Genomic DNA, 12,621 nt, shown 5'->3' with positions numbered 1-12,621 from the left:
ATTATTCATAAATAGGCCCATGTATAAAACAACACCTTATCCGTGTCCTTTCCCGTTGGTTGTCCTGCAGATAACACAAACACACACCTGTCCATGTGCTGTTTGGATGCTCGTATAAGAAACAGCAGCAGATCTTTAGTTATTGTGTCCTCCATGTTTTCACCACCTGATGCTCTCGGCTATGGCCAACCGTTGGTGGCAGTCATGCAACAAGTTGTTATGCCAAACGCCGATATAACAGAAGAAGAAGAACACGCATCCCGACCATGACCTTATATTCCCAGGTGGCATGAACGCAGCATTTTATCATCACACAGGAAGTGATGTCGCTCGTCTCTCAGCCTGTTCTCATGAAGCATTTGTTTATATAGCTGTCAAAAGTAAATCACTGTAATGTGTATGTATTCCACGTATTTATTACTGTCAGCAGAACATTGACTGCTGCTGTATGAGAGCATGAAGTTAAGGAGAAAACACAAGTCTTTCACCCAGGAAACAAGTGTTCATGTCCTGGAGAAGTTAAGGAGAAAACACAAGACTTTCACCCAGAAAACAGTGCCTGAATTAAGGAGAAAACACAAGACTTACCAAAACAGGTGTTCATTCCTAAAATTAAGGAGAAAAACAATTTCACGCAAGTGTTCATGTCCTGGAGAAGTTAAGGAGAAAACACAAGACTTTCACCCAGGAAACAGGTGTTCATGTCCTGAAGAAGTTAAGGAGAAAACACAAGTCTTTCACCCAGGAAACAAGTGTTCACGTCCTGGAAGAGTTTTAATCCAAACCACCATCTTTTAATCGTTTTGGTTTTTCTAAACTTTACTGTTGTCGCTGCATGATGCTAACTTTTTGTCTGCTAAACTTAACTGTAACTCTGAAAGGACCGTCACTTCACGGTGCTCCGTACTCGGCTCACAGTCAACCTTTCCTCTGCTAAATTTAACTGTAAAGACTGTCAACCTTAACTGTCATGTGACCGGTAGAAAACAAGGAGGATTCTCTTGTGGCCTTAATGAGTATTACAACAACACAAACTCTTGATTTCACTTTGACTTTAAACCAATCCTTCTCCTCCAGAGGCCTGTACTATGAATCCAGATCAACTTGCCCTGGATCTCTTTCAGTTATCTGACTTCACTAACCCTAACAACCGCGGTACCGCATAAGCTGTATCACGACGGTGGTTAACAACTAGTTCAGTCAACTCAGGGTTTCCCAATTCAGTGGCACGCACATTCCCATAAAAGAGGCGGGGTTTGCACAGCACGACCAATCGCCAAATCGCCATCTACCAGAGACGCATATTTTACATAAGAAGAGCAAACTATAATTCTACATAAATATGAAGAACACAAACACGTTTTACAGGCAAAATGCAGGAAGGAGCTGGCATCACTTCCAGTGGTGTAGTCTACGTGATAGTAAGCTCTAGGATTTCTATATAGGCTAACCACTTAAAAATGCCCAATGACACGTAACAACATACTTTCCATTATATTTTTGATACATTTTGAATTGTCATCCGTGCTTTTTTCTTAACATCTATAGGCTGAATAAATTAAATAAAAAGTATTTTTACCATAAATTGGTGCATTAAAGTGTATCAGAATGCAGGAAATGAAGTCGTTGATGCTTAAAACTTCCCTGAGGGAGGACACCCAGGACCCCCCACTATGATATGCCCCCCTCCTCCCCCAAAGGCAGATTCTAGCCAATATACAGTACACCCACTATAATACATTAGACTACACTGGTCACTTCCCAATCAGTCAGGATCAAGGTCTGACCATAATTACACTTTTGCTTTCCATGAACTGTCGTTGCTTTAGCCTATTATTTCAGTTGCAGCCCTGGCAGTGGTCAGCTCTCTCTCTCCCTCCCTCTCTCTCTCTCTCTCTCTCTCCAGCAGTGGTAAGCTGTGAGAGAAAATAAAAAAATATCAAAACATAATTCTAACCGATGTGTGTATTGGCAACACACGGCTGAAGAAGCCAACAAATAGCCGATATGTAATTCCCCCCGCTTAAAATCTATATCTTTCATAAAGATACCCATCAGTGAACGTTAACGGGGTTGTCGGTCTCTAAATGTTTTAAACTGTAATGCGCACCTCTCTCTCCCTCCTCTCTCTCTCTCTTTTTCTCTCTCTCTCTCTCTCTCTCTCTCTCTCTCTTCTCTCTCTCTCTCTGCACCGAGCTCCGCCTGATCTTCTATAAGAACGGTGACGCCGTTATCAATAATTGTCGAGTATTGATTGGTCAGTAGGCGGGGCTTTAACACCGGTTGATCTCTAATCTCCAACACTCCTGACCAGGTTAGGAGTTCAGCATGAGTTTACCCCGCCGATTGAACCCGGTAACAACTGATCCACCGTCGTGGTACAGAAAACCCTGGTTTTAACCTGAAGTTAGCTCGTTAACGCCAAATCCTGCTCGTGTAGTACAGGCCTCTGGTGTTTACGTGGTTGTGGTCTGATGGATCCAAATTCAGCTACAGAATCTTCAATGCGGGGCAGCCTGACAACGGCGGTGGAGCTGAGTTCTGTATTATGATGAACTGGGGGGGGGGGGAGGTAAAAAAACATTTAAAACATCTTGTTGTATGTTGCACTTTTAAATAAAAGTTAAATGTAATCAGATAATCACACTGGTTGTAAACTCTGTGTGTGTGTGTGTGTGTTTAATATCAGTTGACATTAGCTTTTTTAACATGTAGTGGAAGGCCGTTCCAAAGGTTAGGGGCATGGTAGGACAATTTTCTTTAATAAACAGATTTTTTGTTAAATAGGGGAATGACCGGGAGACCAGCATCAAGAGAGCAGAGAGCGAGAGCCGGACTGCCAGTAAAAATGGTGTAATAAGCTTAGATAAATAAGGTGGTTAGGTCTTATCATGTTTTTAACATGTTTTTCTGCTTATGAACATCCTTTCAGAACGATTTATGTGAATCACTCCAACAACTGGGTTAGATAAATGATTGGAAGAGCATGAGGAGGTTAAGTGACCTTATATGGAGATGTTGGTTTCCAGAATGTCGAAAGAGAAGTGTGTTCCTGTTTTGTGGTGGCTGCTGGTCATTCAAAGGGGGGGAAGTTCATTTTTGGCCTACATAATAAAAATTGTCCATTTATTTATATTAATATTATAATAATATACAATAATAATGTAACAATTAAATTATATATAATAAATAATAATATAATACAATAATATTATAATTATTATAATAATAATTTATAATATCCATGAGAGAGTTTCATCAAGAGGCCAGCAGTACATTTTCTTTGTCACAGCACTTCCAGTCAACTCTGTCCTACCAGGAGAGTTGAACAGACCTGTTACTTTGCCCTGTCTTTTGCACTAAATCAATCTTAAATGTTGATCTAACCCTGCTGTTTAATTCTAAGTTTCTCCTCATAAGGAAGACTTTGAAATGGTTTTGCCAAAATCAGGTCGACAATATTAGCATTGTCTGCCATCGTGTGCAGTTTGCTAGCTGGCTAGTTCACCCCTACAACACTAGCCTAGCCTACTGTATGAATGAATGAATGACTGAACGATCTAAAAAATATTAAATTTAAAAAAAAAAAAAAAAAAATTATATAAAAAAAAAAAAAAAATTTTTTTTTTTTTTTAATAATTTTATTAAAAAATTGTGTTTTTTTTTTTTTTAACAAAAAAAAAAAAAAATTGCAGCAGTTTGTCTTTCAATAACATTTTCAAAATCCGCGATGGGACTGAGCTGAGCTCTGCTTGAAGTTGAACAGTTCGGCGACTTTATATAGTACAAAATCGCTGTCAATCAAAAGGAGATACAGTCCTTCAACAGATCCTCCAATCACCACGCAGAAGCCCAGCGTCCAGGCCAGCCCACTGCTCCATTGACCCCCAGAGACGCTGAGCGTCCGTGGGCGGGACATAATCGCAGCATTTATCCAATGACTGATGTCTAGTTTCGAAGCGCTGAAAAAAACTGCTCAAAGCAGTCCCGTTGAAGTCAACGGACGCCAGGCTTCAACAGGGAAATGCATTGAGACGCTACGGGAATGAATGAGAAGGACATCGAGTCAGCCAATTCTAAACCAACTCGTCTTCGAGATGAACGTATTCTAACGCATTTTAGTCAATAAAATGTTAACACAATAGTACATATTTGACCATTACATTTTAGACATTTTAGGGGAAGCTGAGCTTCCCTTGCAGTCTTAAAGAAATCACCACTGGTGGTTATGTGTAAAAGAAACAAATGCTGCCCCCGCCGGACAGCAGCTCTGGTCTGGCTGGGTGTACGAGTTTGTTGCTTTACACTCTCCTCACGCGAAGAAGTCTCCTACAGGCTGGGAGTGAAGCAGAGGGACCGCTGGGTGCACCAATTACTAGCTAACGTTAGCTAACTGCAAAGTAAGCTTCCCTAGTGCTGGGAATAATATCTGATATTTGCCTGAACAGCATGTGTCCTCTTCATTGTGGCAAATTCTCCATGTTGCATAATTTAAGAACATTAACATACATACCAAAACCATATTGCTTCTCGGCTTTTTGGCTAAGATCAAGTGTAGTATCTGTTCTTATCAGTTTAATATCTGATAAAAAAAACTAAATCTTGAACCTGCTCTTTGATATGTCTCTTTGTAGCATTACCTATTTAAAGCTAATGTACTTACACTTACTACTTGCTGTCTGGAGTTTGAACCTTCAGAGTTGAAAGCACTTAATTGTAAGTCACTTTGGATAAAATCATCAGCTAAATGACATGTAATGTAATGTAATGTAAAAAGTTATCAATGAAAAAAAAAAAACTAAATACACAATACTGATTCATGATGATAATCATCGACATTAGACGTTTATAAAGAGTGAGTGAAGTATCATGGCCTAGAGACAGAGAACCCTAACCCTGATCTACTGGCCAGAGTGGGTGGGGCGTAGGTGGGGGATGTTCTGTTGGACACAGGACTGTCAATCATGACTAAGACCACTCCTCTTTCCAAGGTATATAAGGGCCTGTGACTCTCTTTTCCCTCAAAACCAAACCTGGCAGAACAAAGAGAGTATTGATGTGAGTATAATGGCTATTTTTTACCTGTACTGTTATCATTACCAATCATGTTTTGCCTCAAAGTTTGATTGGTTTATACTAGACTGCATAAAATTAAATGCAGATTGTGGATGCATTAGTAAATCCAGGTGAAGTTTAAACTTATTTGTTATTATTGAGTGTTTAATAGTATTCAGATCTGTGACATTTTCTTTCAGTGACAATCATCAGCTTGTTCTTCTCCTCTGTGTCAGCCAATCACCACCTCAGCAACGGTAATCATATTTCATATTTATTTTTATTGTCTATCTAATTTTACTTTTAATAATAACTAATCCTGTCTTTATTGAGAGGAAATTTCCTATTTTGAGAAAAGTTGGTGTATTTAATCATTTACATTTTAAATATTAGATAATCTATCAAATATTAAATCATATCTGGTTATATAATACTTATAATTTGATAAATGGCTCATTAATGATCAATTGCAAACATTCCGTGTATGCACTATGTTGACTTTGTTTAAAGTGCTCATATTATGCTCATTTTCAGGTTCATAATTGTATTTAGAGGTTGTACCAGAATAGATTTACATGGTTTAATTTTCAAGAAACACCATATTTTTGTTATACTGCACATTGCTGCAGCTCCTCTTTTCACCCTGTGTGTTGAGCTCTCTGTTTTAGCTACAGACTGAGACATCTCACTTCTATTCCTTCTTTGTTGGGAGTCGCACATGCTCAGTACCTAGGTAAGGACTACTAGCCAGTCAGAAGCAGAGTATGAGGGCGTGCCCTGACAGTATAATACGTAAGGACTACTAGCCAGTCAGAAGCAGAGTATGAGGGCGTGCCCTGACAGTACCTAGGTAAGGACTACTAGCCAGTCAGAAGCAGAGTATGAGGGCGTGCCATGCTAGCAGCTAGGCGAGCATTATAACGTGTGTTCCAAAGTGACCACGTTTGTCTCTGAAGTAAAGGCTGGACTACAGTAGAGCTGTTTGGAGCAGTTGGTGAACAGTGTTTTCTGTTGGAGACGGTAAATCCCTTTGGGGTGGACTTTGCCCTTTTTCAAATGTAAACCTATAACGTGCACAAAAAAGATATATAACACAATAAAGGAAAGAAAAAAAAGCCAAAAAGCTTAATATGAGCACTTTAACTTCTTTCCACAGATGGCATCAGTCTTACGTTGCTTTGTCGAGATCACGTGGGTAGCAAATCCATGCGAGTTCAAGATGACGTTAGGTCAGAGGTCAGAGATGTTTGACGAACAAGAGCAATGTTTACTATTGTACCTCTGGTGGCTAACATCTCACTTCTGGCGAGCTGTATAAATAATCTCTCTCAGTCTACTTAAGAGTGACGCTTCAATGTTGCGTTACCACGATGTTCTTAAAGTTTGGAATGACTGAGAGAAAGTCATAAACTCTGCCGTCAGTGGTCTGTGTGGCGGGAGGTAACTTTATACAATATACAGTATCAAACACAGTACCGTGATCCAGTACTTTCACAGCAATAAGGACACAAGATCCAAAATCTCATTCAATGTAATAACATGTTGCAGCAGTAGTGGTTACTGACCTTAATAACACACCTATTTCTCTGCCCAGAAACTTAAGCCTCCTTACTGTTGGTGTGTTCCCCTGTTCATTTGCTACCACAGATGCTCTCCGGTAAAACCAAATTTATCATTTATCACCCCTCAATGATTTTGGAAAAAGCTGAGACCTCATAAATAAATGTTGCGTACAGAAAAGCTTGCATATGTTGGTTTTCCTGCACACGGTGTGATTTATAGAACTTATAAAAAACATTAACTTGACTTGAGAATGTGCGGGCCGTCACGCAAACTTTTGAGCAGACTTGAGAATGTGCGGGCCGTCCTCAAAGTCTTGTCTGGCTCTGTAACGCGGCGAATTCTAAGTGAAAAGTGCTGAAACTCTAGCCTCGTGAGACTGTCCTGATCTAGCGAGCTCCAGTTTTCTACTCTCAGATCAGTCTGGCATCTTGAGATAGAGAAAATTTGGAGCCGTTCGCCAAATGACCGACCAATCAGCGTTGGTTTTGAGGCGGGTTTAGGTGTGACCCAACGAGAAGCGACTGTTCAGTCTAAACAACGTGGCGGCTTCCACGGATGAGATGAGCGTAGCTATCGCAGCACGTTTTATCTGAATTAGAAAGTACTCCTTCATTGAAATAAAGTTTCCACTTCGCTTACTGGCATTCGTCTGTGACGTCTTTTATGAAAAAGCATAATTATATCCTCTGATACTCCATAAAAGTTTGATCATTTATGTATTATATTATGAAAGTAGTTTCATAACAAGTGTTTCCTTGTTCATTTTTACATAAAAACGTGTCAATCAGCGATTCAAACGTTGTTCAAATGTTCTCAGGTTTACATATCTCATTTTTCATATTCTTTTTTTTTTATACATTCATTCATAACATGCATGAATGGAAAAAAAAGGAACAGGAAGAAGAAAATCTTATGGTACCTGTCACTTATTTGTGCACATCAAAAAAAAAAAGAAAAAAGAAAAAAACAGCTGCTTCATGAGTGGATCAACCCCAATCCTCACCCCAAACACCAAAAATTATCAGTACTACCTATCTTTACATTTAATTATCATCATTTTAAGCATATTAGTCATAATTTTTCTTATAACATTCCTGTATTGTTTTCTTATATGAATTCTTAAATTTACAAACACTTTTGCAGCACTTCAGTTCATAGTCCAAGGTCTTCCACAATTTAACTCTGTAAATGGACAAACACCTCTGTTTATGTGTAGTACGTGCGAAAAGAGTTTTAAAATGATATTGCCTTCTATGGCCATCGTCCTCTGATACAGGAGTAAATACATTTTGTAAAACCATAGGCAAAACTCTTTGCTTAGCTTTCCACATAAAAATCTAAATCTTCAAATCAACCAAATCTTTGAATTTTAGAAGTCCAGATTTTATGAATAAACTATTAGTGTGTTCTCTGTAGCCTGTCTTATTGATAATCCTTAATGCTTTTCTCTGTAACAAAAACAGAGGTTTTGTGTTAGTAGGTTATGTATTACCCTAGACTTCTGTGCAGTATCCAAAATATGGGAGTATTAGGGAATTGTACAACATAAGCAACGTTCAATAATCTAAAACATCTTTAACTTTATACAAGACCCCAATGCTTTTACAAACTTTACTCTTAATATAAAGTACGTGATCTTTCCAATTCAATTTATCATCCAAAATAACACCTAAAAATGTTATCTCAATAACTCTTTCAATATCAATTCCTTCAATTGCTATTCTTATATTTTCATTCTTTTTACAATTACCAAAAATCATTTATTTTGTTTTTTCCCAATTTAAACATAATTTATTTTTATCAAACCATTTCTTAATTTTTCCCATTTATGAATTTATATTTTCTATAATTTCTGACAGATTATTTCCAGAATAAAAAATGTTGGTATCATTGGCAAACATCAAAAACTGTACTACCTTAGACACTTCGTAGAGGTCATTAATGAACAAAATAAAAAGTAATGGGCCTAAAACGGACCCTTGTGGTACTCCACATATTATATCTTTTAACTCAGATTTTTGACCATTAATTTGAACAAACTTCTGTCGATTGCTGAGATAACTTTTGAGCCATTTATGAGCTAGACCCCTAATGCCACAGTTGTATGAGTTGTATGAGCTCAGCTTCAAACTTCAAACTCGGTCTGTGCCATCTTAAGACGTTAAAGATGAAAAGTTGTTAAAAGAAAAACTTTTCGTCATAGGGCGTGGCCATGCCGTGGCGGCCATTTTGTGTGTTTCGCCATCAAAACAGGAAGTGGGTGTAACTCGAGTGTACATTGTCCAACTGGCTCGAAACTTTTCAGGATTCATAAGAGTCCAACCCTGAGGACAAATAAAGGCCGATATTTACTTAAAGTCATAGCGCCCCCTAGTGGCAACAGGAAGTAAGCCTAAAAGTCAAGGTGCTATACTTTAACGAACTCCTAGAGATTTCATCCGATGGACTTCAAACTTGGTGTGTACCATCCCAACACCTTAACGATGAAAAGTTATTAAAAAGAAAAAATTGGTTGGTCCGACGGTGGTGGGCGGCCATTTTGAGTGTTTAGCGATGAACAAAGAAGTTGTTGTAACTTGAGTGTACGTTGTCGTATCTGCCCGAAATTTCTTACAATCGACAAGGGTCCAGGCCTGAGGACACCTACAGGCCAAAATTGACTTTTGGCCATAGCGCCCCCCCCCTGGCCACAGGAAATCTGCCTTATATGACAAACATCATCTGATTTACATGAAACTTATAATGTGTGGTCTACATGTGATACTGAGCCACCCCCTATAATATGACCACGCCCACTTACTCAGGCCCCGCCCCCTTTCATAACATTTTAACCGTTTAAGGTAGAGTCTTATGTGAGGTATCATTGAACTCAGCAGAGAGTTCCTTTTTAGTTGGTGATGGTTTGACCCGCCCCCTATGCTTTAGCCACGCCTCTTTTCACAGATAATGAACCGTATGACGTAGAGTTTTGTGTGAGGTATCGTTGAACTCGGCAGGGAGTTCTCTTTTCATTGTTGACGATTTGCGGTGTCTGAGTGCCACGCAAATGCACAGTCGCAAGGAGCAGCGTCTGCCGGTAACCCCGACGCGCGCAGAGGCGCGAGGGCCCGTCCATCGCTGCTCGCAGCTTTCATTATCTTTCAATTCATTATCAAAATTTCATCTATTTTTAATAACTAAGCCTATATTAATTGAAAGGACATTTTCTATTTTAAGAAAACTTGGTGTATTTAATGATTAGACATTTTAATTATTAAATAATCTATCAAATATAAACCATATCTATATTATATAACACACTTATAACTAGCAGGATACTTTAATTTGATAAATGGCTCATTAATGATCAGTTGCAGTCATTCATTGTCTGACATTATTTCCTTGTCTGCCGTATGTTGACTTTGTTTAACTTCTTTCCACAGATGACATCAGTCTTTCCGTTTGCTTTGTTGCTCTGTTTGTCCAGCGGACTGTTGGCTGCATATGTAAGTACACTCTTAAGAAATGAATCACTAAAATAACAAAAAAAAAGATCTGGCAGCTCATTACCCAGACTTATCTCTAACCAATTGCTGGTTAATGATTTATGATAATGGTGTTGTAAAGTGCTCACTGTGTTAGCTACAGTGATGCCACTCTAATCTGACCACTTTTTTCAGTAACGTGTAATCTAACGCATTACTATTTCCAAACCAGTAATCAGATTGAAGTTACTTATCCAAGTCACTGTGCGTTACTATTGTTGTCATTTTCCTCAGTAAAAATATATATTTTTGCTTTCTTCTTGCGTCTCGGGGAGTGAAGTCACCTACGCGACAAGTCACGTTTTCAGCATGAGGACAGGTCACATGTACCACGCAGCGACACAAATGTAAACAACAATGGAGGGAGGAGAGAGATGCGCGTTTTCTAGCTGGAAATACAGTCACTATTTAGAGTTTGTGTCAGCTAAAGATGACAATATTAAAGTTGGTTGTTGGTGTTGGTTGTACACTCGACACACACGACAAAGTGCTATCTAGCTACAAAAAAACTACGTCACATTTGAAGAAACAATTGGAGTTGCAGCGCTGCAGTCAAACTTACAGAGCAAGTCCCAGCAGGTGGTGGGAAGCAGAGAGAAGGAGGTCCCCCACCACCCAAACAACAAAAGCTGGATTTTGGTGCAAAACCAGTAAGTGGGGGAGAGTTGAAGAAGTTGGTCTGACAGTATGTTGTAGCGGAAATGCTGCCCTTAAACACCGTTGACTCGCTCTCTTTCGTGCCATAATAAACCAGATCCCGACTACTGGCAACGCCGAGCTGCCTCACAGTAAACCGGTTGTCATGGTTATGTTGAGGCTGTGGGGGGGTTGTCGGCAGTTGCTGAATGTAACTAATAAAGTAACTTGTAATCTAACTTCGTTACTTTTAAAATCAAGTAATCTGTAAAGTAACTAAATTACTTTTAAAATCAAGTAATCTGTAAAGTAACTAAGTTACTTTTTCAAAGTAACTGTGGCAACACTGGTTAGCTAGCATTAATGATATCCTCCAACTAAATTTCACGTATAACACATGACCTAATAACACATGACCAAGCCCAACAACATTTTAAACCACTATACATCAAATAAAACATGCACGTTGTTAATTTTCTCACACATTACCTACCGCTCACATACAGACAGATAAAAATTAGTTTGAATGTTCAAATTTGACACAAATTCATTTATTTTGAACTGCTATCTACTCATTCATACATTCACCAAAAAACACCATTCAAACTTTAAAATGTTCCACATCTTTTATACATTCAGGGTAGTATTCAACTTTCAAATCCCATTAATACTTTTTAAAATATTCAATCTTGTTTGAGACTTACATTAGTGTGTATTGGATGAAATGTTCAGACTCAGACCCAGCTGACAGACAGCAGTAGAACCAAAGTTCTTTACTTCAGTATACTATCCACAGTTTAAACTCTTCATAGATTACTTTTACATTAAAAAGTAGGGAATGTTGTGCCCTTTCTAACAATGTAGTTAGGGAGGCCAACAAACTTTCACATGAGGCACAGTGAGCTTCCAAATTTTTTTGTGATCACAGTGTTGTGAAGAAAATAAAACCTCCTGCCCAAGTCAGAACAGTATCTCTGACTCGTTGGGTTGCTCTGATTGTAGTCTTGCATTGCAATCTCTATCTCCACAGCGCTGCGGAGGAACAATCCCATAAATGAACAGTTGTCGATATAGACTAGTCTGATTGTTTTTGGCTTGTTTGTTCATACAGGGTGAACCTTGCTGCCCTCCTGGTTGGACTCAGTTTGGCTCTCGCTGTTTCACTTTCTACATCCAGACAAAGACCTGGATCGATGCAGAGGTACAGCAGTTCCATCTATCATAACACTTGTATGCTTAATTCCAATGTACTATAATACTTTACTGCAGTAAAAGTACTAATACCACATGTACAACTGTTGAGGTACTTGTACTTTACTTGAGTCTTTTCTTTAAATGCCATTTTCTCCTTCTTCTCCGCTACATTGAGATCTGTTAATAATGTGATTATGTTTTTGTCTGATGATATTGTCTCCATTAGACCTTCTGCCAGACCGCTGGTGGGACTCTGGCTTCCATCCACTCAGCTGAGGAACATACATTCCTCCAAGACTACATTAACCAAGTGTCCGGTACATACAAAGATGCCTGGATCGGAGGCACTGACACAGTGAAGGTGAGACTTTTATCATCACACAGGAAGTGATATTGTTCATGTGCTTTTAAGAACAGGATACTCTGTGTACTTGTTATATTTCAATTCAGCTGATGTTTCTGTGAAAAGCATGCAGGTCAATGTACTCATGTAAGGTAAGTTGGGAATGGAATGTGTTGTTGAGCAACCAGAGGAGCACAGGGCTTATGAAACGTTAGGAGTCCATCCTTCAGCATGTACAGTATGTCTTGATTGTCTTCAGTGTTCCTCTGCAGAGTTACGTAGCATCTTTTCCATTTATCAAAGTCC

General features: G+C 38.9%; 1 protein-coding gene and 1 pseudogene across 1 annotated transcript; both read left to right on the top strand.

Annotated features, from left to right (window-relative positions):
• Positions 1–4,522: 4,522 nt before the first annotated feature.
• Positions 4,523–4,690, top strand: LOC120570674 (annotated as a pseudogene).
• Positions 4,691–4,986: 296 nt separating this feature from the next.
• On the top strand, positions 4,987–12,378 carry LOC120570391 (galactose-specific lectin nattectin-like). Its single transcript, XM_039818716.1, has 5 exons — positions 4,987–5,058; positions 5,256–5,312; positions 10,041–10,103; positions 11,890–11,979; positions 12,199–12,378. Exons 3-5 carry the CDS (start codon positions 10,041–10,043, stop codon positions 12,361–12,363), a joined length of 318 nt encoding a protein of 105 aa, XP_039674650.1. The 5' UTR covers positions 4,987–5,058; positions 5,256–5,312; the 3' UTR covers positions 12,364–12,378.
• Positions 12,379–12,621: the final 243 nt, after the last annotated feature.

This window comes from Perca fluviatilis, chromosome 12 (assembly GCF_010015445.1).
Source record: "Perca fluviatilis chromosome 12, GENO_Pfluv_1.0, whole genome shotgun sequence".
NCBI classification, from domain to species: domain Eukaryota; kingdom Metazoa; phylum Chordata; class Actinopteri; order Perciformes; family Percidae; genus Perca; species Perca fluviatilis.
This window is presented reverse-complemented; position numbering and strand designations above follow the sequence as displayed.

What these genes read in the sequence shown, in the direction of transcription:
- LOC120570391 (XM_039818716.1), top strand. Translation starts at nt 10,041, where the DNA reads ATGACATCAGTCTTTCCGTTTGCTTTGTTGCTCTGTTTGTCCAGCGGA. An exon ending in GCGGACTGTTGGCTGCATAT is followed by an intron (nt 10,104 to 11,889) that starts GTAAGTACACTC and finishes TTGTTCATACAG; the next exon opens with GGTGAACCTTGCTGCCCTCC. An exon ending in AGACCTGGATCGATGCAGAG is followed by an intron (nt 11,980 to 12,198) that starts GTACAGCAGTTC and finishes TGTCTCCATTAG; the next exon opens with ACCTTCTGCCAGACCGCTGG.